We start from the raw sequence: 27,512 nt of genomic DNA, 5'->3' as shown, positions 1-27,512 counted from the left end.
TTGCATGGTTCAACAGTGGTGCATAGACTTACCAGCTAGAAAGTCCCAACGTTATACACACTTGCTAATAGAGAAAAACCGAGGAAGTGAAAACAAGACAAAAAAAATTAACAAAATTCCCCTAAGGAAACTTAGGGACTTTAAAATTCCTAACCCTAGCCTCTCTTATGAATTTAAGTTCTTTGCCAGATCAGTGTGTTCTTATTCATACACAGAGAGAATGCCAACAGTTGCGTGCAGGTAGTGGAACTAAAAGTTATTTTAATCAGTTCACATTTTGTAAAAGAAAGAGGATTCCAGTGGTCTTAAAGATTTTCCCCTTCTTTTCCAGAATGAAGAAGGTATAGAACTAAACTGTCCACATTTGCTCAGCGCTGTGCTGTGCTATGCTGTGCTGTGCTTAGTCGTGTCCGACTCTCTGTGACCCCATGGACTGTAGCCCGCCAGGCTCCTCTGTCCATGGGATTCTCCAGGCAAGGAGACTGGAGTGGGTTGCCATGGCCTCCCCCAGGGCATCTTCCCAACCCATCGGTCAAACCTGTGTCTCTTATGTATCCTGCATTAGCCGGTGGGTTCTTTACCACTAGCGCCACCTGGGAAGTCCTGTTCAGCCCTGGCTGAGGCCCAGTTCACAGGACTTGCCCAAGTGCTCTGACTGGGGCAAGGAGGCGCAGCCTGTGCCTGAGGGCAGAATCTGTCCTCATTAGGGGATATAAACTGTGACTTTGACCTTCTTAGATCTGTTCCCATCAAGTGGACTCTAGAAATTAAACATTAGATTAGCAACAACCCTCTGGCTATTGTATGACCAATAAGTGTATCAATGATACATTTCATTGTTTTTGTTTTTTCCACACAGAAGGTGAAAGTAGTTACTAGGGCCAATTGAATTTGCTCCTCTTTCTTAATTCACAAGATTAAGAATGTGATATCATTGGCATTGAATATGAAGTCACATGGCACTCAAGATGTGTTTTAGAAAAACCTGCTGTCTTCTTCAACCAACTGTCCCAAGTTTTCTCCTTAGCCTACTAATGGCTGAGTTCACTGGTTCCCTTAATAACCTTTAACCTCCCAGAAAGGTGTTTCTTTAGAGTAAAGAACCATAGACAGTGGTTCTCAAATATTTTGGCCTCAGGATCCTTTTATCCTCTTAAAAATTACTGAGGCCTCTAAAGAGCTTTTGTTCATATTTGACATATTAGAAATTGGAAGATAGAAGAGATGAGAGACAGAGACACACCTAGTGGATAAAGCTTTTGGTCCCAGACCTCCTTAGCTATTCACTTGCCCTTGTAATTTACCTGAGTCCTTAAATCCCCTTCACTGGCTGGGTCTCTGCCCCTAGCTTCTGAAAGAGGCCTTAAAACAGTTAAATAATAGTCCAAGACAATAAATGACAGATTGGGTATAACAGAATGTTCCTTCTCCCCTATTTGTTATCCATTAAAATGACAGCCTACAGAGGGCTGAAGAAGGTAACCATCAACACTAACATTGCTACATTGCCTTAAGGATTTCAAAGTAGGTTCACATTCAGTATCTCACTTAATTTTCCTACAATCGTATGAAACACTTTTTTATACCCATTTTACAGATGAGAAAACTGAGGTGCAGAAAGCCTATGTGCTGTTAAGCAGCTGAGCCAAGACAAAATCCAAATCTTACCCTCCAGATTCCCACCGTCAGTTCCTGCCTCGAATGAATGCTTGCAGTTTTATCAGGCACATGCCTGAAGCACAAGCCTCACAGATTTCAATTCCCAGATTCTTTTTGTCCATCCTCCTGCAGGAAGAGGGGAGCGGTCTCCACAGTAGATCCTTTAAAATACCCACTATATTTAGCTCTGCTCTGGAGATTTGGAGAAGAGAATAGGAGTGGATTCAAGTGAGAAAGGCAATCATTCTTTTTAAGCTCGGTAACTGAGGGGTTGAGGGAGGGGAGGGGGCTTAGACATAGTGCTGGACAGGAACTGGAGAAGCCAGATAAGGCACTCTGCAGATAATCCACAGGCAGCGCCACAGGAGCATGAAGGAAAGAAAGCATCTCAGCTCCGGGGCGCGGTGGAAGAGATGCGGGAACCGCAGACTCAGCCTTCAAGGTCCTGCATTTGAAAGGCGTCCGCACACAAAGAAACGACGAAGTTAAGTTCCGGTGGCGCAACACGCAAAGTTGGAAGCCCGGCCTCCCTGCCTAGCTGTAGAGGAAACGCCTAATGCCGGGTCAGCCAGCTTAGAGAGGATCCTCTTTTATCCTCTGGGGCCGCGGGGACAGCCTGCCCAAGGCACGCCCGAAGCGCCTCACAAGAACTACGAGTCCCATAAAACACTGGGGCGCCGGCTGTGATTACGAAACCCCCGTGGATTGGCCACGCGGGGCGGGGCGCGCAGGCCTTCTCCGGTGAAGGGGGCGGGGTAAGGGGCGGGGCGAGCAGCGGCTCGGCGGGCACGCCCCCTCGCCCGCGGCCCCCTCCCCGCCTCTCTCCGCCGCTCTTCTGGCTCCCCGGTCAGAGGGCCGGAGCGAGAAGATGGCGAAGACGTATGATTATCTGTTCAAGCTGCTGCTGATCGGCGACTCTGGGGTGGGCAAGACCTGCCTGCTATTCCGCTTTTCCGAAGACGCCTTCAACACCACCTTCATCTCCACCATCGGTGAGGGAGGGGCTGCGGCCGGGGACTGGGAGTGAGAAATGGGGGGCGGGTGCGAGGGGGCCGGGAGAGAGCGGTGGGAGGACTTCGGAGCCCCAGGGAGGGGACCCCGGGGACAGCTGGGCGGCGAGGACAGTGGGAAAGGGTGAAGGCGTGAGAGAGAGAGGCGGTGAGGACGTGGGGCTGAGAGGGTTGAAAGGAGGAACTTGGGGGCAGAGGAGGAGGAGGAACCAGAAGAACAAGGACTAGGGGTATTGGGGAAATGAGAGGGCTGGGGGTGTGACAGGGAGGGGGCTTAGAGGGACAGAGTCGGGGGACACAGGAAAGCTCACAGAGAAAGAGAAGGGGATAGTGGGTGTGAAATGGATTAAAAGAGGAAGGAAATGGAAGGGGGAAACGAAGGGTTGGGGGAGTGGGAATGGGAGGTCCGTGGAGTAAAGGGACAGAGGACGCAAGGGACAAGGTAGAGGAGAACCCAAGAATCCGAAAGGAATTCGGAGGAAAGAGTGATTGAGAGCTGAGGGATGAGAGGGACCCTGGCTGCAAGAAGTCTGGTCAGAGATGCCATGAGGAAATTGTAGGAAAAGGTAGATGAGTTAAGGGGACCCGAGAACGAAATGAGGATACTTGGAAAAAGTAAAGGAGAGCTGGGTGTGAAATAGAAAGGAAAAGCAAAATATACGGTAAAGAGGTGGGGCAGAGAAGAGAGAAGATGGGAAAGGGAGAGGAAATGGAAAGTAGAACTTTCTCCAGTTACTGGGAGTACTGGTTACCATTTCTCTTTCTTTACTCCCTCTGGATCAAGTGCAGGAGAAAGAGCAAAAAGTGACTAATAATGAGATACTGTCTATGGAGCATTAAATTGTTCTGGGAGTGTTAATGGGCGTTGGGAGGGTTGGTGACTTTTGGAATGGTATGATCAGGAAAATATGGTTTACTCTCTCCTGCAAAGCAGCACTTCTCAATTTTTAAAATTCTTAGCCTTGAAGGTTTAGTAATTCTCAGCTGGGAAATTGATCTTACATTCTGCCTGCTTTCTATGTATTTCCCTTTTCGTTTTAATTATTACTTGCTAAACAAATCAGAACATGCAATGTACCCCCCAATTACTTTCAGTTGATTCTGATTTTTCTGCTCTTGGCTGGGAGCTGTCCTTCCTACTTTTGGAAGACTGTGTTCAGGTAACAAGATCTCAGACTTAATCTAAACTGAAGAAGAGCAAATCAGAGCTAGTTTTAAGCTGCCTGTACAAGTGACCTTAACATCATAGCTGCAGTTAATTAAGCACCTTAAGAATCTTAGCTCTTGGTTGTCTGGGTGATGTTATGGCTTCTCATAGCAGCTCACTTAAGCATATTTCAAATGGTTCTAACAGCGTATTTCATCATGAATTGCTGGGATTATTAGGGGGGCTAGTGCTATGGTAATGAGTTATGTTTTAAGGATAATTTATCACTTATAAAAGAAGAGTATTGGGGTATAAGCACTGGGAAAAGCTATGGTTTGTTTGTTCTGGCGTCTTTCTTATGGATTGAGTGGCCTGAAACCTCCTGGGTGTTATGATGTCTGGGCTTAGGGAAGTTTGAGTTGCAAGTTCTTGGCAGTCATTCGTGAGTGGGACTTTTTCTTTTCTGAGGAAGCAGATTTTAAATGTCATGTCTCAAGTGTATTCTTAAGAGATTTGATGGGAGCTGTTGTAGCCACCAAAAGGTGTTAATTTTTGATGCTGGTTCTCATGTCAAAACCCCAAATCACCGTTTTTCATTGTTGAGTGCACACTGAAGCCCGGAAGGTAAAGGACAGTCTCTAACGAGTCAAGCAGGTCGCCTTTGATCCATTCTGTGAGTGAACCTCTCCGAAGCATCCTCCTGCATGGAAAGTGACTACATCTCATTGAGGCTGTTTCTGTTAAGCTCCTTAAATGACTTTTGCTTGTTTGTAACAGTTTTATTAGTTTCCTCTTTTTTTGGTCTTAATTTTTGTCCCACTTTTTCTGTGAGGGTGTCTGCTTCCTTTTACAATAGTGGCTTTGAAAAATTACTTTTTATTCTGAAGGAGTACAATCTTTCTTGCGTGAATTTTTTTTTTTTTAATGATTGAAATTTGGTTTTGTGGAGGGTTGCAGGAAAGTGAGCATCCTGAAAAAGTTTAGACCTGGAGGGAGGCGTTAAAGGGGTGAATCTTATGTATGATGTTGGCCTTTGCATTTTCTATGGAGTAGATGTGGTAAAAAGAGGCTCTGAGCTGTGTCTTCAGTTGACATGGAGGAGGGGAAATCCCATGCCTCTTTTTTAGCCCCAAGAGCTCTGACAGGAAGTGGTAGCCCAGTGCCTTCAAACAGCACAAAAAATACGTTACCTGCAACCTAATGCTTTGGAGTTGAAGTTAAGTTAGGAAAATAAGGTGAATGTTAACATCATTCTAGTGAAATGTTCCACACACATTGACAACAAACATAGGCTTGAAGGGTCTGCATCTCTAGCAGAAATATCCATGCCCCCAGTCTTCACCCCGGTTTCCAGGTGGTCTGAAGTTGCTGAAGGGAGCGTTGGTGGTCCACCTCCTCCCAGTCACAATTATTTCTTGAGGCACCTCAGCATGGAAGTTTCCAGGGCTTCTCTGACTGGGTTTGGAAAAGATTTGCCACATGATTGCTGACAAAACTTGATAAGGTCTACGTCACAGGAAAGATCTGTTTCTTAATACCTGGGGTTTGTGTGTGTGTGTGTTGTGTGTTTCGGGAGATATGTATAAATAGCTGTTTCTTCCCATGGAGTTACATTTACTGTCTTAATTTGCTTTATTAAAATTTAGGTAGTTTTAGAAAAGGACATCTGCCACCTCTCAACCCTATTTTGATAGGGATTCTGCCTTCATGAAAGGAAGGAGACAGTCATTTTGATTATAGATACAGTTGTCTCACAGATACTTTCTTCTTTCATGTATCTAAGGTTCTAGTATCTTCTCTGATATCCTGGCCCCCCTCATTTCCTTTCTGCTCTTGGGGGTGGTGGAGGGTATGCTTCTTTCAACTGACTTGCTGGGAATCTTCACGTATCAGTCAGATAATATTTAACTATAGAGTAGAGGTGTTTTATCCATTTGAAGTTGTAGGTTCAGTGCCTAGAACCAACAACCAACCTGCATTCAATTCAGATGTTTAAGAACTGAAAAAGAAATTTTGATTGGCTCCTCAAGCCCCTTACATAATCATTTTGTTGTTGTTCAGTCTCTAAGTCATGTTGGACTCTTTGTGACCCCATGGATTGCATAATCATTATCAACGATTAATTAAATGTATGTAAAATGTGCCATGAAGACAACTAAGAACCAGTAATGCAGTCTGTCTGAATTATATTGCCTATGGGATGTGGGTACATTTTAATATTGATACGAAGGCAGAGGGACATCTTGGAATGGCCTGTGCGGAACCTGGTGCTGGGAAAACAGAGAAAACACAGCCCTGTCTTCTAACAGGACAGTCTCAGCTTCTTCCCTTTACCGTCTCTCCCCTGCCCAGCCCCCCTCTTCCTGTTAGGGTATTTCCTGAGTGGTTTTATTATTTAGTATAGTCATAGTTGAACAGCATAAAGAGCCTTAGAAATTATCTACATGATATCCGTGCCCCAGTTTTATAAATAAGAAAACCAAGCTTAGGTTGATGCTGTCAAGATCACGCAGCTGATCAGATGCTTGTAGAAGCATCTCTAGTGAAACCTCAAACCCAAGTCTGGATTGCTTCTCATAGTTGAGCTGCTGCTGTTTCTGATCAGCGTGATCACCGCTGTAAATTCAAATTACCATCTTTTCCAGGGAGGAATTCAGTTTTGCACATTTGCTTATATGTGAGGAAAGTTAAAGTGTTCCCGTTTGGATCAGTTGTATCTCTTCAGGGAAACAGTAAGTGCTAATACAACAATCAGAGTCCTGTAGAAGTCTATGTGGGCTAACTCAGCATGTTTTAACTGTCCTTTGCCCTTTCTTTCTATGTCTGTTGTTTCAGGTTAGGGAATCAAAGTGCATCCTGCCATTAAAATTCCTTCCATGTGCAAAGTAACTAATGACATTGTATTAATAGTGTACTGGTAATTGCAGTCTAGTCCCATCAGAGTGCTTTTAGACAATTTATTCCCTGGCATTTTTTTCTTGGATACACTTTCTCTGTTTAGGGGTTGATAGACTATGGCCCACAGGCCAAATGTAGCCTCCTGCCTGTTTTTGTGCAGTCCACAAGCAAAGAATGGTTTCACATTTTTAAAGGGTTTTTAAAAATGAACACAAAACACGAAATATGAAGCAGACACCATATGTGTCCCACAAAGCTTAAAAATATTTACTAACTGTTCTTTCACAGAAAGAGTTTGCCGACCCCAGCTTACAATTAAATACTGTTTTTGGTTGGTAGCAATTCAAAACTTTTATCAAGACTTATTGACCGAAAAACAAACTGTCATATTTACATTTTTATCCAAGATGATATCAGCATTTGGCTGAGCATAATCCAAATATGTAGTACAAGTTGATTTTGATTTTCATCATTGTTTTGCTTGATTTCAACCTCTCAAACAAAAATATTCAAGGGCCAGGCAACTTCAGGGCTTCCCTGGTGGCTCAGACAGTGAAGAATCTGCCTGCAGTGCAGGAGATGTGGGTTCAATCCCTGGGCCGGGAAGATCCCCTGGAGAAGGGAATGGCCTCAGTCCAGTATTCTTGCTTGGAGAATTCCATAGACAGAGGAAGGAGCCTGGCAGGCTTATAGTCCATGGGGTCGCAAAGAGTCAGACACAACTGAGCAAGGAACACTTTCAGGCAACTTCAAGTTGAACATTTTGTCTGTAAAACCTTAGTTTAGTGCCATTGTGTTCTTTCAGAGTGTCAGTAGACTTCCCACCTAAGTGATAGCTTTGAAAATGACACTGTTTCAAGAGTGTAATACCTGATCATGAAGGGTTAAACTCCTCTCCTCAGTTAGTGTTCTACTGAATGCAAAAAGCCATTCAACAAATTAACGTAGGAAACTGAGTCTTGGAGACAGACTTGGACATGTCTTAAGAATATGTGTACTTTAACAAAGAGCTTCGCCAGCTGTTCTGCATGGCAGCAAACCAGGGAGGAGGTTCTCTTGGCAACAGCACTGAAACTGTTTGGATCCTCTTGAGAAATGCTGGAGGGAAATAGGTTTGGATATTGCCTAAGTGGAAAATGTCTGGTCTTTGAAGACAGGGAAAAATTTAGCAGTTGATATTTTAATGGAAGCTCATAACTGAATCTGAGAAGAAACATGGAACCAGAATTGGGAGACCTGGGAGCTGCCGACATGGCCTGAGGCTGACTGGCTCTAGGTCAGGTCTGCCTGCGTGGACACAGGACCGTTCTGGAGATGAGCTCTTGTGTGTGTTAGAATTGCCACGTGGGAAAGATGTGCAGGAAAGAGTTTTCACAGTGGGATGAGAAGAGGGTGGGAGTGGGGAATGGGGAACTCGATGTTAGATGGTGAGTAATATCGTGGAACATAGCATGATATGGAGCTCCTGAGATGTACGTAGCCAGTGAAGTGGCTTGGTCGGTGTTTGGTGTTAGGAAGATTGCACAGTGAATTAAGAGCAATAGGTCTGGAGTCAAATCGGGGTTCATGTCATGACATCTGCTATTCCTACTTCTCTTGTCTTTAATGACTTGGTTGTCCTTCTTGGGCCTTAGTTCCTTTATCTATACTAGAGTATATTAATACTATGCCAACTTCTCAGGGATGCTCTGTGTTCCCTAGGGCAAGAATCAAATCTTACTCACTTTTTAAGTCTCCAAGGCCTCTATTAAATGACTGATCAACTGGATGAGTGAATGGCTGGATGGATGAATTATAAAGCACTATATGAGCCATACAGCATTGCTTGAATTTTAGTCATTATCTTTCATAGTATTCTAGATAATTAGCTGATGTCAGAGATGAGATTAAAAGTGCTTAATTTGAATTCCTAACACTATTTCTCCATCAAATGCTGTCTTTCTATAATCAGTTTTAAAGGGATATTTTAGACTCCGAAAGATATATCACTTGTCTTCCAGTCTCCATAATAAGCTGTTTAACACCGTGCTTCCAACCCCCCACTAACATAAATACCAAATAGAAAATGAGTGAAATCACTGGGTTTGCTTTAGAAGAGCCATTTCAGCTTTGTCTTTGCCCATTAGCTGCAAACAATGCAACAGATGCCTGTTAACAGCTTCATGCCCAGTTTTAATTAGCAGATGGAGCTGTGTTTGTGTTTGTGTTCTGCCCAGCACTGGTTTGCCTGACAGCATAGTGAGTGGATTGGAACTGGGCTGGGCCTCTGGGCTGAATAAAGACAAATGCTATTTTGAAAAAGATGAATATAAACATTTATTACATAGAACTGCTTGCGTATCTCAGTGGAACAGCTTCATGTCTAGAGGAAAACTAATGTTTGCAGTTATGTTTTCTGCTGTTACTATCCTTTAGCAATTACATAATATGGAAAAATACCCCTTTTTTGGCTTAAATGAAGGGTTTGGGGGAGTCTTGAAACTGTCACCAAGTGGCTTTCTCTGAAGATTGGTTTCACTATTTCGGTTATAGTAGGTTGAGGACTGTACAGAGCTGGGGTGAAATGGGCTTCAGCCTAAATGCCAGTGCTGAGTTGGTAGCTGCCTGCTGGCATGCTGTGTTGTATAGAGTTCTCAGGTCCTGTCTGAGCTCAGCAAGACCGAGGACTGTGACAAATTCCTGACGTGAGTCGTGGGCAGGGGATGGAGTGAGTGGGTGGCAACATCCTACACATTTGCTGTTTCCGCCCCCCGCCCCCCACCATGTTATAAAGGAAGCATTTCGTTGATAGTTTTGCTCTGCCATGTATATTGATAGAGGATGTCACTGGGCCCAGTCTGTCAGACTGTATCCTTGGAACTGATGAGTGTTTTTGGTTTTGTTTTGTTTTTTCTGAAGTGAATAGGTAGTATTTGCTTTCCAATGTGTTGGGGCTAAATTTCAGTATTAAACTAGTATCCATCAGTGATTGCTGGATATATTGTGTCTGGAGATGTGTCCTTCTCCTTTGTTCACTTTTAAATTTTGGATTCTTCTTATTTTGCATTGAATTATAAAGTACCTTAAAGGAAATAGGTGCCTGATTGTCTTCAGAGGAAGAAATGTCTGCGCTATTTTTTTTTTAAGTTACTTAGTTACTCAGGACTTCCTTAGCAAAGCACATAAAGTGATGGAGACAACTCAGAAACAGTTCTCACAGCAGCCCTGTTCCTTGACTGTGAGAAAATATTTTCTTGCTGGCTTAATCTGTAGCATTCAGCATCAGTTTAATTACGCACTCTGGTGTTTACCTGTTGCTGAACGTTTGGACATTTTCCACAGAGCTCTCATCTTCCTGGGCCCAGAATTTTAATTCTTGGCTCCCGGGAGGAAGTGTGAAAGCTCTGCACGTCCCCACGTTCACCACGACAGGCTGGGTGACAGTCCTGCTCGCAGTCTCTTGACGGCATTGCGGGACTTGAGAGCACTTTGCGGAAGCCCAGTAGGGTATGGAATTCTACCTCATCATGATAGAAACCAACCACGAAGTCTTAAGCAGTATGTAGTGTTTCACAGTTTTCTGCTGGCAAAGTCAGGACTGGCGTGATTTCCCCACTTCACATTGCAGTTTTGCATATTTGGCGGGAGGACTTGGCTAGTTATTTTAATAATTAATAGATACTTTCCTGATGTATAAAATAGAAGGCCAGTCTCTAACATACATGATCAAGTTTTGACATGAAATATAGAGTGATCTACTTAAAAGTTTAATTATAAGAGTTCCTTTCTGGGGGACTTCCATGGTGGTCCAGGGGCCATGACTCTGCTCTTCCAGTGCAGGGGGCCAGAGTTGAACCCTTGGTCAGGGAACTAGGTCTCACATGCTGCAACTAAGGGTTCACATCCCCCAACTAAAGATCCTGCATGCTGCAACTAACAAAACACCCAGTGCAACGAAACAAATAAATAAATAAATATTTTTTAAAAAACGTTCATTTCTGGAAATTCCCTCGTTGTCCAGTGGTTAGGACTCCACAGATTTGATCCCTGATTGGGGAACTATTAATAAGATCCCAGCATGGTCCCCCCGAAAAGTTCATTTCTTATGACCCTATGCAATATTTTCTTAGCTGGAATAGGTATTGCAAAATATTCTAATCTCATCCAAAAAATCCACTAAGAAAAAAAAGTGTGTACATTGTGAGATGTCAGTGACTGACGCTACTGTAATTTGTTTGTTGTTTATGAATTTGAATGGGATAGCTGTTTATGGTTTTCAACAAGGAATTTTTTATCTCAAGGTCTCTGAATAAAATCTTGAGATGGCATGGAAAACAATTCTTTATTGAGAGTTAACTATTCCATTTTTGAAATGATTCAGACCACTTTCTCATTTCACTCTCCATTAACACGTCAACCCTATCAGGATTTGGGGAGAGGGGTCTGAATAGGGGAGAGAAAGATGAAAACAGTGTTCTACCCTCCTCCTGTATCACTTTGGCTACTTGTTCAGCCTCTTTTGCTTTTGTAAATTGGAGTAAATTATTGGGTGAGAAGTGAGAAATTTCTGCCTAAAATATGGTAACTTTTGACTGCATTGCTTTCTTATAGTGTTTAAAACTAAATAATAAAAAAATCATGGTTTCCCCACTTGACTTTGTAATTTTGTATATTTGGGGGGAGAACCTGGCAGTAGTTATTTTAATAATTTGTAGATACTTTCCTGATGTACAAAGTAGAAGGACAGTTTCTAACATACATGAAATATAAGGTGTTGTACTTAGAAGTTGAATTGTAAGAGTTCATTTCTGGGGGACTTCCCTGGTGGTCCAGTGGCTAAGACACTGCTCTCCCAGTACAGGGAGCCAGGGTTTGATCCCTGGTCAGGGAACTGGGTGCTTGTCTCAGTCATAACCCATGATGAACAGATTAGGACTTTGTCCACAAGCAGAATCATTTTAGTAAGTGCATTTCCTTTGTCTACTTACTATTGTTTTGAAAACTTCCAGTCTTATAGAAGCATGAAAAAGTACTGAAACAAGTGAAATAATTTCTTTTACATCCACAAATTCCATAACAATGAAATATAAAAACATACATATATAAAACATATATATAAATATATATAATATATATATATTTATGTATAAAATATATATACATATAAAATCAGAGGTGTGTCTCTGTCTTAGCCCTTCAGCCTTCAATTTGGATAAACATCATTATATTTTATTTTATGTTGGGATCTCATTAATATGGTTTACTACATATACAGTGCTCTGAAAAACGATGGTGCATGTTTCCAGTCAGTGGTGGTACAGGTCCTTCCTAAGGACATTAGCCCAGGTCTATTTTCTCATTGTGAAAGGAAAGTCCAGGCTTCAGGGGTCTTGAGAATCTCTTTGGCTGCAGCGTTCTGTGAGTCTTTGAAATCAAGTAGTGTCTATAAGGAAAAAAGGATTTTTCCTTAGTTAATGATTGTGGGGAAGTTGGGTCAGGAAGATCCCCTGGAGAAGGAAATGGCAACCAACTCCATTATTCTTGCCTAGAAAATTCCATGGATGGAGGAGCCTGGTGGGCTACAGTCCATGGAGTCGCAAAGAGTCGGACCCGACTGAGCGACTTCACTTTCTTTCTTTTTGCGGGTAGACACTAGTGGGTTTGTTTTTTGTTTTTTGCCTTTGTTTTTATCTGTAAAAAGGAGAAGCTGGGGTTGGGAACTGTAATGATTTATTAGTAGGCTACTAATGTCAGATACCAAGTCATTTTCACTAATTTTATTTGTTCAGTAAGCAGCATTTTTCAGTCCACAAAATATTGAGAAGAGAAAGAATAGCAAGTGTCCAGGCAATTTGAACACAGTGATGAAAAGGGCTTCAGAGGGGTTAATGTGGGATGTCAGGACAGAGTCGAGGAGAGGGAGGGGAGGGCGTCTAGGAGAGAATGATGTGAAGGTTAAGATCAGAACCTCAGGAGGCCTTAGTTGGGTCGAATTTGGAGTGTCAGGAGGAGGGGCTCTCACCTGCAGATGTCGGGGAGACAACCCCTGAAGGAGCTCCTCCTCAATAGATGGGCATGTGGCATGGGGTCAACTTGAAGGGTAATCAGAGGGCAAGTTGTGAAGGGACTTTAAACCTGTTCAGGAGTCTGGACTTTATCCAGAGAGCAATGGGGAGTCATTGGGGATTTTCTACAGGGAGACCAGTGAGGAGATCAGTAGACATCCTTGGTTGCCCCTTCCCTTCTTTGGCGCTTTACCATTTACAGAGCACTTTCACTAACATCGCTGTTTAAACTCCTCAGTAATCATGTCTATGGACAGAGATTGTCTTCATGTTCTAGATGAGGAAGGTACGGTTCTGAGAGAGTGATAGACTCCTGATCCATCAGCTAAGTAGGTAGAGGAGCCAAGACTTGAGCCTTGAACTCAGTTCTGAACCACAATCTGTCCACAACAACCTGCTCCTCTCAAAATGGGTCCTGAAATTTTCCATGGGACTCAGTGCTCTGGCACTTAGCCCGTAGTAGCGGTCACTTCCAGTGGTCTGTAAGAACTGTGTAAACTGACCAGCAAACCCTTGAGAAGTGTGTTGAGTAGAGGGATGAAATCAGCCTTTCCCTGGATAAGGCCCAGTAACAGCTAATGCAAACACGCAGCGTGTTGCTTGCTGGCCGTGGAAGGTCAGCAGACTCTGGTTTCGGATTGTCTCCTGGCTTCCCAACCCAGTCCCATAGGAAGCAATCAAATACAGCAGAACCGGGGCAGGAGGAGACAGAGTTTAACTATGAATCCAAGTCTTTTGTGGAAAGGAAGCTAATTATATCGGAAATCTCAGCATTGCTTCTTCACATGGGGCCAACGGTTTGTTATACTTGTACGTATGTTGTTGGTCTCAGCTAGACTTAGAGTGCTAGGAACTGCTGCTTTAATTGTGAGCTTCCTTCCTTTGACACATTAAATTTAAACTTTACGTTAGCCTCTCCTTTCCTTTTTTTCCAGAGTGAAATTGGCTCTGCTCTGGATTTTGTTTGTAAAGCTGTGTTTGGCAGTTTTCCTCAGATTCACAGTGACATTGTAGACCAGTCTAACACCTGATTTGTTTCCTGACCCTGGATCTCTAGAACACTGTTGTTGAGCCAGAAAGTGGAAAGGTACAAGCAATGAAGCTAGTTATTACAAAGTCCCATTTGCTAAAATGCTGAACTTGCCTCATTGGGGAGGGAGCCCCTGGATCCAAATTTAGCATTTGCATTCTTGCTTTAGAGCAGGGCTGGGGGCCTCCTAGAGGTGGGCCACCAGCATCTGAGAGGAAAAAGTGGCAACATGCCACAGTGGCAGTGGCATTCTTTATGTGACTTAGGGCAAGTCAGCAGCCAGCCTCCCAGGCTTCCTTTTTTCTCCATAAGCAAACAGGGAATGTTGTTCTAGATTCACTCTATAGTCCCTTCCAAAACTCTGATCCTAAGTGGTGACAGTGGACTCACTCACCACTTTTACTCACAAAATGGTAAAAACAGATGTAAAAACTGAATAGGTAAAAAAGAACTTGGACTTTTGAGACAGAGACTCAAATTCAAATCCTGATTCTGCTAATTCCTGTTGAGAGCTTTGAGTGAATTATTTAACCATTTTCCTTATTGATAAAGGAAGAATACTGCAAGAATTTTGTTATGTTTTATTTTGAGAACGAAATGCATTGTTGTGTGCATACTACCTTTGGCACATGGGAGTCACAGAAAGGCATGTGTGTGTGACTGTGTGGGTGAACTCAGTGTGAGTTCATTGAAGGTAGGTCCACACGGCTTTGAGAACCTTGGTGATCCATGGGGGTTTCAGTGTTATAACACTTGCTTTTAATTAATAAGAGCTAATATTTACTGAGTGTTTACTATATATCAGGTACAGTTTTAGGCATTTTACATGAATTAACATTTTTCATGGGTTGATCCATTTAATTCTCATAACAGCCTCTCAGGTACATTGTTATTATTTCCGTTTTTCCAAGTGAGATAATTGAGGCACAAATGTTGAAGAACATCTTAGGGTCACAGAACTCATAAGTGGTAGAACCAACTTGGATTTGAATCTAGGACATTTGGCTCCAGAGTCTGTGGTTTTAAGCCCTAAGCGTTTCTGCCCCATCAATGACTCAGAAATATTGAAAGAGAAAAAGATTAGCTACGCCTGGTGGCTCAGATAGTAAAGAATCTGCCTGCAGTGCGGGAGACCCAGGTTCGATTCCTGGGTTGGGAAGATCTCCTGGAGAAGGAAATGGCAACCCACTCCAATATTCTTGCCTGGAGAATCCCCATGGACAGAGGAGCCTGGTGGGCTACAGTCTGTGGGGTTGCAGGAGTTGGACACGACTGAGCAAGTAACACACACAAGGAGTTGATGTGGTGCAAGACGCATGGTGGGGCTGCTCCTTACCAGCTGGGTGACATCACATTGTTTAAACCTCCTTGGTCCCTGTCTCCTCTTCTGCAGAGAACTATCGTGGGATGGTTTAATGAAGTGTACTGGAGGGAAGGATTTAACACAGGGCTACACGTGCAGCCAGGCTCAGTAAATGGTGAGAGTTTGGTTTTTCCCAGGTAACTTAAGAAGCACCTATTAGAATAAGTTACATAAAAAATATGAGTGGAAACATATTGGTTACTTAATGGGATGTGCTTTAAAGTTTAGAACTGTATGCGTTTAACTAAGCTCAAACGGGAACCGTTTCTTTAAACTCATTCCCAAAGTGAAGGTCCTTATGTCTCACCTGGCATAAGGAGGTGTCCAAGACAGCCCTTGGCCTTGGGTGCAGGATGTTAATGTGATGATATAAGGTGCGAGTTCTTCAGAGCCTTCTAGCTGCTGCAAACTCTCAGGCATATTGAATTCTTCCTTCTGGTGAAAATATAAATAAAATCAATGTTGAATGCCCTGTCTAGGAAGGACAAATGTTTCAATTTAAATATTTGAGCTCAGTGTCCTCTGTTAGGGCCCTGAATTTTAAATGCAGTGAGTTTCTAAGTGAGGTCCTGAATTTTAATGAGTTTGTTTGCATACATGAATTTGAACAATACATTAAATCTTGAAACACCATAGCTGATTTTAATGGAGTAAAGTACCCAACCTGAAAGTTAGTTAATAGGCTTTTCTTTACCTAATAATCAAAAGTCATTAATCATATTTTCACAGTATCGGTACATGCTATTAGTTTCTTTTTAATCATTAAACTATCTCTGCAAGAGGATTAGGGAACTAAATGTGTCAGGATGAGTGTAAAGCGTGATCTTCCTCCCTTTTAACCCATTTCCTACCACATACTAAATGATTACTTGTACATGGTAGGAATAAAGCCAAAATTGGGTTTGGCTTTGTACAGTGCTTACTTAGACCAAGAAGGTGAGGTAAGATGCTCTTCTCTAGTTTAAAAGTATTTTTAAGCATTTATATATGTGTGTGTGTATACACACTTGCACACATATTCAAGGATGGTACAGGAGGTGACAGAGACCAGGTCACAAAGAGCCTCAAGGGCTGAGGTAAGGAGAGCATTATTTCTGATATTGTAGTTGAAAGTACATATGCAGGGCCATGTGCAGGGAAATGATACACATAATTTGTAATTTTTAAAGCTGCAGTAGTTCTAAGGTTGAGTTCCATCTTGGGGTTTAATGGCGCTGAACAGCCATGCTCTGTCGCTTTCTGGTCCAGTCCATTCCCTAAAGTCATGTTGTGCCCAGAAAAGTTTCGTGTTAAAAATGTTCAGTTAGCCAGTCTTACCTCCTAATGAAGCATAAAAATTGTGAGGGTTGGCTCAGCTAATGTTCTGAGCACTCAGACGTGCCAAAATTGTGAGCATGCAGAAGCTTTCAGGACATCCCACTTGATGGTGACCTTCTGGAAGACAGGAACCATGGCTTGCCTCTTCAGAGCTCATTTGTCTGATGTTCAGGCATGCGGTGTCTGTGGGATAAATGGACTAACACCATCTATTTCCTTCTGAGGAATGGATTTGGGTCTCCTGTAATAGTGAGATCTCATCCATTAGCACATACATAATCTTCAAAGGATATGTAATTATCACCTGTTAATTGCTTATGATCTTTTTCTAGATATGAGAGTGATAAAATCAATCTGTTTCTCTTTTGCCTAGAGTATTTGCTTGTAGTAATAAATGCCTGCCGACTTCACTTATGCCCACTTGTAAATTCACAGTTTCTGGTGCGTGGAGGGCCCTGCTTAAATGTTTGTAGCCTGAATGTACAGTTGGTGGCCAGTAGCACTCTCCAGCTGTTTGTGTCTCACTCAGATCGCAGCAATGTCTCCTCTTTCCCCATATTTTCCCAGCAAAGACCCATGGCTAACAAGACCTTTGCCAACATCCTTTCTTGCCATCTGAATTTCCAGATCGTTTCATCTTCCCTTGTTTCCTTTTCCCTTCTCTCCAAGGAGCCGGTGTTGACCTGTTGGTTGACACTCTTTCTTTTCTTTTCTTTCTTTTGGCCGCACTGCACAGCATGCAGGATCTTAGTTCCCCAGCCAGTGACTGACCAGGCGCCCTGTGCACCGGAAGCGCAGTCTTAACCCTTAACCACCAGGGAAGTCCTGGTTGGTGTCTTTGATGGAATACCTTTCCACTCTCCTGGGCTGGGCTCCGGCGGTCATCTTCCTCTCATGTCTTCTCTCTCCTCTTTCTCTGGCTCTGCTGGCCCTTTCTGCTCTGCCATTAATCCTGTTGAAATCACCCCCATTTTGATAAAGACATCCCTTAAATTCACTTCCTCACATCACCTTTCTTGTTGTTTAACTTCTTGAAAGAGAAGTCTTGTCACTTGCGCTTTCCTACCATCTCCTCACTCATTAACCCTTGGAAATCCTGCCCCGCCTGCTTCAACACTGCACTCAGGGGGTCCTGTTCTCACTGAACAGGTCAGTGGCCTTTGCCCAATCCTCGTCCCCCTTGGCCTCTTAACAGCCCTTGGCACTGCTTATTACTTGCTTCTTGAAACTCTTCCTGCACCGACTTCCAGGAATTGTCTGCTCCAGTTCGTTTCCTACTGTTCTAACTGCCTTCTGGTTCCATGGGTAGTCTCATTTTGCCTTTTAATTGAAGTCATTTTCCAAGTATCTGTTCTTTTTTTTTGTTTTGTTTTGTTTTTCCCTTTTTCGGAAATTAGACGTTCTAATGCAGTTTGTAATCACCCACCTGTGTGATTCTGTGAGTGCAGGTCCCAGGTCTGCTGGTCTTCAGTGTATCTCTGGCACCTAGTATAGTGCCTGGCATATAGCGAGGGCTCAGACATCCACAAGTGATGAAGCAGGTAAGCTTGCCCCCAAACCTTCCACGTCTGACTCTCCAGTGTCCTGTCTTGTGTCCCCAGCCTTTCCCAAACTTCTTTCCCAAACTCCTGCCCTTCACCACAACATGAATTAATTTCCTCTTCTTATCTAGTACCCTTCGTGAATTTTCATTTATCTGTTAACACCACTTTCATATTTTTTTTCATTTACCTAGGTTCAAAAATCTGGAAATCTCTTTGTTCTTTTCCTCGTATAATTTGTTGCTAAATCCTTTCCATTCTTCCAGTACCCTGCTTTAGGCCCACAGCGCCTCTCACCTGAACTTTGCATTCTCCTCCTGGGTGGCCTGAGCACTTCAGTCTCACTTGGGCCCAGCCCCCTCCACCCGCTCCGTTCCATCTCGTGCACTCTGAACAGTGAACTGTGGAACATAGCTCTGATTATACATCATGTTAATCCCTTATTCCTCCCCTGGAAAGTCTTATCTTTCACTTTGTCTAATTGAATATATCTTCCTCAGTCTGCCATTCCAAACCGTTGCATTGTGGCTTCATCTTCATTTCCTTCATCTCCTTTTTGGAGTCCTAGATTTCTTAACCCACGGACTCCTATTAAACAGTAGGCAGTGACTGAATTTCCACCTGAGCAGTGAGGTTACCAGCTACCCTTCCATGAGAGGGCTTCCCTGGTGGCTCAGACAGTGAAGAAACTGCCTGCAGTGTGGGAGACCTGGGTTCAGTCCCTGGGTTGAGAAGATTCCCCTGGAGAAAAGAATGGCTACCCAATCCAGTATTCTTGCCTGGAGAATTCCATGGATGGAGGAGCCTGGTGGGCTACAGTACGTGGGATCGCCAAGTTGAACATGACTGAGCGTCTAGCACTTCACTTTCATGAGAAGGAATGGCATTTTTAAGTTTCTGAGATGAAGTGGTTCCTGCAGTTTTGGAATGAAAATGCTCCTTTACTTATAAAATGATGGTACTAATAGATAGTCATTATTTATCTCATTATCCTTTGCAAAATTAAATAAAGAAATACAATCACTAGAATTCTGGCTATTTTGTTTCTCCAGGGGGGAGAAAAACCTTTCTAGCCAGTGTTCTGCCCAAGCAAATTTTATGGAATACAGAGTTCCTAGCTTAGTATATTCCGTCTTTTAACTTCTTTCATTCTTACCACCGCTACTGTTTCATCCTTTCTCCCTGTGTCCCCTCCTGCCCCTACACCCCCCGCTCCCCGCTGCCGGAGATTTTACTAATTCACAAAATTCAAGAGTCTCAGAATGACTGTTCTATCAGAACAGATGGTTCCATGAACACCCCTCATTCTGCCTGTTGACATCAGACTCTTTCCTTCTTGATTCCCCTCAAATGTTACTTTCATTCTGTTGTCAGAGCCATCTTTCCGCACTGGAAGATGCTTTTTCTTTCCTCAGTGGTACTTTATTCCCTGTAGTACTTTGGACTTCTGCATGGCATTTCCCATGTTCTCCCTGTGTTCAAAGTAGAGCCGGCTTCCTTCTCTATTTTCCCAACTCCCCACCCTCACGAAAGCTTTCTTTGAGGCAGAAGCTTGTTTTATCTTTGTGTTCTTTGCATTTGCCAGACATTCTATTCAGCACATATTTGATGCTTGGAAAAGTTGAGCTGAAAGGCCAGGGTGATACTGATGAAATGATTAAGTAAAGCTCATCTTTGGAGGTAGTGAAGTGAAGTTGCTCAGTCATGTCCGACTCTTTGCGACCCCATTGACTGTAGTTACAAGGCTCCTCTGTCCATGGAATTTTCCAGGCAAGAGTACTGGAGTGGGTTGCCATTTCCTTCTCCATCTTAGGAGGTAGGGGACCTCTAAAGGCACTAGTTTAGAATTTTTCTTCTGACAGTTCTGAAATTAGAATTACAGTCGCTTACTAAAATATGTTAGGAATGATGATCTGTTTATCTTTTAAAGATAAAACAATCTTAGACTGCAACTCCAGATAGCTCCGGGCGGGGGATGGGGGTGGGTGGGTAAGGTCCGCTGTGGTTGAGGTGGTCAAGAAATTAAACATTTCATTTGGCCTTTTTCTGTGGAACTTCTTGGAACACTGATTCTTATTTCATTTTGACAAGAAGAGGCCCTGAAAAGTCTTCTTTCCCGCAGGTGATAAGGCTGCACTCTCTTTCTCTCTGGCTTTCCCTAGAGCTGTCGGCACCCTGTGAACATTGGCCTGATCTGGATAAGGACGCTTTCTCTATATCTATGAAAAAGCTATCTTTGAACTAGATACAGGCCTGTCACTTTTATTCTTCTTTAAACAACAACAAAAAAATTTTTTTTTTAATGAACTCTGTTTTTCTTCCCACTTTGCCTGTGCCTGCCCTGTCCCACCAGATCTTCTGTTACTGAATGTGGATTGTGGGAAAGCAAGCCTGGCTGGGAGATAAGACAGGTAGTTTCACAACTGGGCCTCCTAGTATACATGCCTGAGGCAACCATCTGTGCAAAGTTCCTTTCCCCTCCCCGCTGCCCCTCCCTCCCCCTTTTCTGGTCATGACACGTGGCATATGGTCTGTTAGTTACCTGACCAAGGATTGAACCCATGCCCTCTGCAGTGGAAGCTCAATGTCTTAATCACGGGGCCACCAAGAAAATCCCTCACCTGGGGGTTCTTGACCTCTTGTGCTGGAGCAATTTTTCAACTTTTTCCACGGAAGCACTGACATCATTTTGGCCTTGGGGACAATGGTGGGTTTCTAACATGGAAGACCCTGAAAGGAGAAGGAAGAAGAAACCACTGCCTCTTCTGTCTTGTCTTTTCTACTGAAAAAGAGATGGAGAGGGCAGTGAATAGTGATGGCAGTGGTGGTGCCTACAGCTGTGGGTAGTTCTTGGCCTTCTTTTTCTAAACTGGAGGCTACTTTTGTGTTATGAGTGACTGGCGGGTAAATAGAAGACAAGAAATTGAATTGTCTCTTGAAGAGAAGGAAAGCTTAATGTCATAAGCAGTGTTCTAAACAGTGGTGCGTGATGTGGTTCTGATTAGCTTTGAAGAGCTGGGACTTAACTCGTCCCAAGGAACTTTTTCTTTTTTGCTGAAAGATAACCACTGCAGAGTGACACTTTGGAGTTCTTGCAACATCACAAGATCAAAGCAGGAATAGAGTTTGGGGAGGGTTCTGTACCTTACTTAAGATGTGTGTCTTATCCACAAAGGCCAGGATAAAAGTGAATGATCAGCTCCACCCTCATTGGCTTAAGTGTTTTACATTAAAATCTCTTTTGGCTTTTCTGGCCTAACTTTTCTGACAGGGGAACAAATGGTAGAATATTGTTGGTAGATCACAAGTAGAGGAATCACTGGGATTAGGGGGAAATGCTTCACAGATGTTCCTGAAACTACAGCCAAGTTGAGTGGATTCTTGCCCCCTTACATGCTGGGAGTTTGGGAGATTATTGTCTGTTATAACTGTTCTGCTCCAGGTTGCATTCACTCCCTGTGTCTCTCAGGGACAGGCTTATTTAACCCTGTCATACTTTAATGATGAGGGCCATTTGACAGGAAAGAATGTGTAAGGTTTTGGAGAGATTCTTAGTTTGAAATTTTCTTTATATAAAGGATCTTGATACTGTATTTAGCAAATACTTCCTTTAAATAAATATAGCTTGTTAAAAGTAAAAGTGAGTATGGCAGAGTTCAAAATTAACTTCCGGTTAAATCCACGTATATAGCTTTGCTGGATTTTTTTTGCCAGGCACCCACATTTTCCTTAGTCTTGCCACATAGTGACTGAGATAGCATCTCTTATATATCAGATCTGAAGATGAAACACCCCTAATTGATTGTTCCACGTCGCATGGAGTCCTTTCTTCCTTGGATGGTGCATTGTGGTCCTGCCTTCTGAGTTGGCATATCCTTGGTGCAGGGCAAGCAGAGCACGCTGAGCTAGTTCCCAGCAAAAAACAGACAGCGACATGAACTTGATACCCTGGTTGTTGCATTGGCTACCGTGTTTATCATTTTTACAGATAGCTTTTAAGGGAGGGATTTCACCAGCACGTTTGCTGTTTCAGTTCATGTTCAGCTGTGACTCATTCTACTCATAACTCCATTTTGCTTGGAAATTTTTTTGTGCTAGAAAATGTCACTTTCAACCAGGGGAGGGGAAATTCTGATTGGGGATCAGAAGAGCCAAGATACTGTGGTGATAATCTGGCATCACCTTTGACTCGAGGAAAAAATAGAGAACCCCTTACGAAGGAAAGTGTTGAAAAGGACCCAGTGATTCTTATAAACAGCTAGGGGAAAGGAAAGTCACCTCTGAACTTTACTGTGGGAAGGAGGTAGGGTGTGGATCAGGGAAATTACTATAGAATTTCTATACATGGCGGGGTAGGGGTCTCTGGACTTCCCCGTGTGTTGCCCTGTCCACTGAGACAGCTCTAGTGAATTGCCTCACAACTGGTGTATGAATAGAGAGAAACACACTGAAACTCTCACACTTGATCCTGAAAGGCCTATCTTCATGTATAATCATCCACAGATGTCTGTATGTGATTATCTATTCCCGTAGTGAGCAAATGATAAATGTAAATGAGAACTGTGATAAAATTTTGCCTTGCTTGCTTGCATATTTTCAGAATATAATTAAAAGCACATGCCACTGTCAGTAGTTAACTGTGAGGTTCATGTTAGGTTTTTATAAGACTTTGGCAGAAACATAAAACATGTTTTAGTGTCAAAGTCTTCCCCCTTCCCTCCTTCCCTCCCTCCCTCCCTCCCTTCCTTCTTCCCTTCCTCCCTTCCCTTTGGAAACAGAAGGAAACTCTAGGTTCTGACTAATCTCTCTTCAAAACTAGGGATAATTCCAACCTCAACACAGATTAAATTAATTTTCGTTTCTCTCGTACCTGAAATTGTACCTGAGTTATACTAGATAATTGCTTTCTAACATCTTTCTTCCAATAAAATTTGAAGGATAAATGTCTACGAGGCACTATTTCACTACCCCAATATGGATATGTATGGAGGTGGGGTGGATATGTATGGAGGTGGATATGTATGGAGGTGGGGTATGGGAAGGGAGACAGAGGTCAAGTTAGGGGAGCAATCATAATATGACTTCGATCAATGGATCGGTACATGGTAAATCTTTGTCCACCACATAGTGCCAAATGCCCAGAAAAGCCAGTGTACTGCCTGAAGAATTTCTTGTTCATTTAGCCACTTGTACTTATGCTTAAAACTAATGTGTTCCTCTTTTAAATTCATTAGGCTGTGCATTATGCCCACAGATAAAGCAGCTTTCATTTTTAAAATGATGACAAAAGCTTAAGTTATTATAAGGACGTTAAAAAAAAAAAAATGAGGAAACCAAACACTCTTCCTCTGATTAAGGGGAATTCTTAACATGAGTTCTCTTTCCAACCGCATTTGTTTAAGAGTATTGAAACTTAAAATGAGTAAATTGTCTTCCAAATAACATTCTGCATTTTCCATCTATCCCTCTCATATCTGCTCTCAGGAACAAAACAAACGTAGCTTCATTCTGCCCATCAGTTTTGAATAATGTAGACATTTTCAGTGCTTAAAAATTCAAATTGGCTATTCCTTTCAAAGCCTTAACAGTGTGGGAGGTAAAGGGTCTGTTTAATGTAGTTTGGAAAAAAAATTCTGTGATGGTGTTGAATTCCTTGGAAATGGGTGTGCTCGGTTTCTAACACGTTCCAAAGCTTGTGCATTTGACAATGGACATGACCAGGGCGGGGATCTCCTGCCTCCAATTTCAGCAGCAGTTCATTTCTCTTTTCTTATGTAACCATCAAGATTCCAGTTTCTGCTTTTGAGAGTTCACGTTTCCATTTTTTCCCCCCCTCCTAACTTAAACACTGCATACTTTTTTCTAAAGAAAAACACATTTTCTATGAGATACATATATAGTATTTCTTTTTCTTCTTTACTAAAGTCTTTACAATTGAAGGAGGGTCTCTAGAGCGCCCATGTCCTCATACCTTCTGCCTCATCAGCATAGAATCAGGTGTCTGCAGTCTCTATAGGATTCTGAGTTGCTTCCTCATTCCACATGGGCCACATACTTACTGTTCCTGTTTGGGACCAAATGCCATAGTGGTCCCAGACCACCAACAGGGGCCCAGGGAGTTTGGAAGTTGAAGACTAATGTCTGCATAACTGAGTCCCAGGGTCCTTCCTCTCTCAGGCTCATCCCTCCTCTACTCTGATTTTGACCTCTGTCCTCTCCATCTGGACCTAGGTTTCCTCTTGTGTAAACAGGGACAGTAGCCCTCATGAAGGCTCATGTTGAGACTAGTGGTAAGGCGTATTAAGTTCCTAGCACAGAGCCTGGCGCTAAGTGGGCTCTTGAGAAATGTGAGCTGTTTTTATTAATGATAGCCTATCCCACTATAACTGTCAGCATCATTATATGTTGAAGGGGGAGGAGTCTCAGGAGAGTTATCTTGAGGGATATTACTTAATAATGACTCCATTATACAGGGTGACCTAATCTGATGCTCATTTTGTTTGGCTACATTTTATTCTCTGGTACAATTTGTACTGTAGCCATTCTGGACTGATTTAAAGTGAAGTTTAAATCCTTGATTTTGCAGGCAATTATTCTCTCCTTTAAAAAATATAGTTCTATTTTATTAATTTGTAATAAGGTAAATTATCGAACCCTGTTGAATTCTTGTACCCTTTTTTAAAGGGACTTCTTCTCTTTTGCTTCTTGGCCTTGGGCCAGTGAATCAAGGCATCTCAGGTAGTGAGGAAGCAGGAACTCTGGCCTTGTCTTGCTCAAAAAATTGGGCACGTTACCCAGGCAGCATTTCTGGCATTGGAATTCTCCTTTGTCTCCTTTAAGTCTTCTTCACCCTACTCCTCTCTGTTAACTTTACCCAAAACACAAAAAACATACATGTAGACTTTTTAATGACTTCTTAAATTTAACAAATATTTTAGTGCTTACTGTATGCTGGGCCCTGAAGTTGTCATTTTTTCCCTTTCTCTCTCTTTTGTTAAGAAGTGAAGCTGGAGTGGCTTTTCCTTATCAGCAAAGGAATTTTAGAAAAGAAAGAAATAGCATGTGACCTTTGGTTGACTTCCAGAATGTTCTTTAAGCCAATGTTTTTCATTGTGGATTGCAGCCCATTATTGGGTCATGGAGTCAGTTTAGTGTGTCCAGGCCAATCTCCCTTTGTTTTTTTCTTTGGACAAAGGTGAAGAGACTAGACCAGAACGTAAGAATAGAAAAGAAAATATACTGTTTGCAAAATATGCAAACAGCTCATACAACTCAACAACAACAAAACAAAACAAAACCACCCAATTGAAAAATGGGTAGAAGACCTAAATAGACATTCCTCCAGAGAAGATATACAGGTGGCCATTAGACACATGAAAAGATAGATGTTCAACAGCTCTTATTATTAGAGAAATGCACATCAAAACTATAATGAGCTATTACCTCACACCAGTCAGAATGCCCATCATTAAAAGTCTACAAATAACAAGTGCTGGAGAGGATGTGGAGAAAAGGAAACCCTCCTACATTGTTGGTGGGAATGAAATTGGTGAAGCCACTATGGAGGATAGTCTGGAGGTTCCTTAAAAAACTAAAAGTAAAGCTACCATATGATCCAGCAGTCCCACTCCTGGGCATAGGTCCAGAGAAAAACATAGTTCAAAAGGATGCCTGCAACCCCAGTGTTTACCTATGTAGAATCTAAAATATGATGCAAATCAACATACCTACTAAACAAAACAGACTCACAGATAATAGAGAACAGGATTGTGGTGCGGGGTAGGGGAGGAAAGGAATGGGAGTTTGGGATTAGCAGAGGCAAACTATTATATATAGGATGGGTAAATGACAAGTTCCAACTGTATAGCACAGCAAAGTATATTCAATAACATATGACAAACCATAATGGAAAAGAATATATATATGTATAACTAAGATTATGGCATCTGATCCCATCACTCCATGGCAAATAGATGGAGAAAAAGTAGAAACGGTGGCAGATTTTATTTTCTTGGGCTCCAAAATAACTGTGGACGATGATGACTGAACCCATGAAATTAAAAGATGCTTGTTCCTTGGAAGAAAAGCTATGACAAACTTAGCATATTAAAACACAGAGACATCACTTTGCCAACAAAGGTCCATATAATCAAAGCTATGGTTTTTCCAGTAGTCCTGTATGGATGTGAGAGCTGGACCGTAAAAAAGGCTCAGCGCATAAGAATTGATGCTTTCAAATTGTAGTGTTGGAGAAGACCCTTCAGAGTCTCTTGGACAGCAAGGAGGTCAAACCAGTCAATCCTAAAGGAAATCAACCGTGATTATTCATTGGAAGGACTGATGCTGAAGCTCTAATCCTTTGGCCGCCTGATGCAAAGAGCCCACTCATTGGAAAAGACCCTGATCCTGGGAAAGATTGAGGGCGAGAGGAGAAGGGGGCAACAGAGGATGGCATCATCAACTCAATGAACATGAGTTTGAGCAAACTCAGAAGATAGTGAAGTACAGGGAAGCCTGGTGTGCCTCCATTGATGGGGTCGCAAAGAGCTGGACATGACTGAGCCACTCAACAGCAACAGCAGCAACATGGAGACTGTATTTAATTGAATAAGTTATTTTTGTGTGTTTGAAAGAAAACTAGACTTTTTAACTCTCAGGCTTTTGTTGATGGAAGGCTTCCACTGCTAGTTTGACTTAATGTGTTTCTGTAAGATAATAAACCTAGTTTGGGTAATAAACCTATTGTCTGTCTCCTTTTTTTGTTTTTCTGCTTTTTCTCTCTCTAAGTCCACTTAGGGAAGAACAACCATTCTAGTTGTTGGAGCAATGGCAAAAGGTTCCACACGGCAGAGATGTCTACAACATATGGTTTTGTGGTTGTTGCCAAAGTTTTAAGAAAATTATGGCTTCTGAAGGAAGTGAAACTTCCCTATATGAAATATTCAGTTTCCACTCCTCCTCCCAACCTGGGTGTTATATTGGTTCTCCTAATATACCTACAGAATTTTTATCTCATTTCATGTATGTTTTTAAAAATCATCTAGATTCCTAAGCCTATCAGGTTAAATTAAATTAACCTTAAATTAAAGGAACCTTAAACTAAAGGAACCTTAAATTAAAGGTAACAGAACTTTTAATTCAATTCTGTTTCTCTAGAAGAGGCTGTATTACTGTCTTTTCTTCATTCTAAAAAGAAAAGACATCTCTGTTTTATGTGTGCTGAGTACTGTGTTTTTGATTTGTTCTTTTCTCAATAATTTAATTTAGTGTTTGTGTGCCTTCCCTCCCTCCCTCCCTCTCTTTTTTCCCCTTCTTCCTTCCTCCCTCCCTCCCTCCCTTTCTCCCTTCCTTCCTTCCTTTCTTCCCTCCCTAAAGTTATCCAAATATGTAGCTTAATTTGTTAGGCATTAAGATGCATTCCAGTAGGATCAGTTTGGAAATATGTCAACCTGATTGTTTTCAGAAGTAGAAGTGATTAATCAGAGTCAATATGTATTTATTGA

The 27,512-nt window shown here is 42.4% G+C and overlaps 1 protein-coding gene across 1 annotated transcript in view; it reads left to right on the top strand.

Annotated features, from left to right (window-relative positions):
• The first annotated feature begins 2,445 nt into the window (after positions 1 to 2,445).
• Positions 2,446 to 27,512, top strand: part of RAB8B (RAB8B, member RAS oncogene family) — a 69,206-nt gene continuing 44,139 nt past the window's right edge. Inside the window, exon 1 of the mRNA XM_043471741.1 lies at positions 2,446 to 2,651. Coding sequence (XP_043327676.1) covers positions 2,528 to 2,651 — 124 coding nt within the window. The 5' untranslated portion in view covers positions 2,446 to 2,527. The remainder of the gene's footprint in view (positions 2,652 to 27,512) is intronic.

The sequence above is a fragment of the Cervus canadensis genome, chromosome 6, assembly GCF_019320065.1.
Source record: "Cervus canadensis isolate Bull #8, Minnesota chromosome 6, ASM1932006v1, whole genome shotgun sequence".
Taxonomy (NCBI): Eukaryota; Metazoa; Chordata; class Mammalia; order Artiodactyla; family Cervidae; genus Cervus; species Cervus canadensis.
Note: the sequence above shows the minus strand (reverse complement) of the source record. Positions and strands in the feature narration are given on the sequence as shown.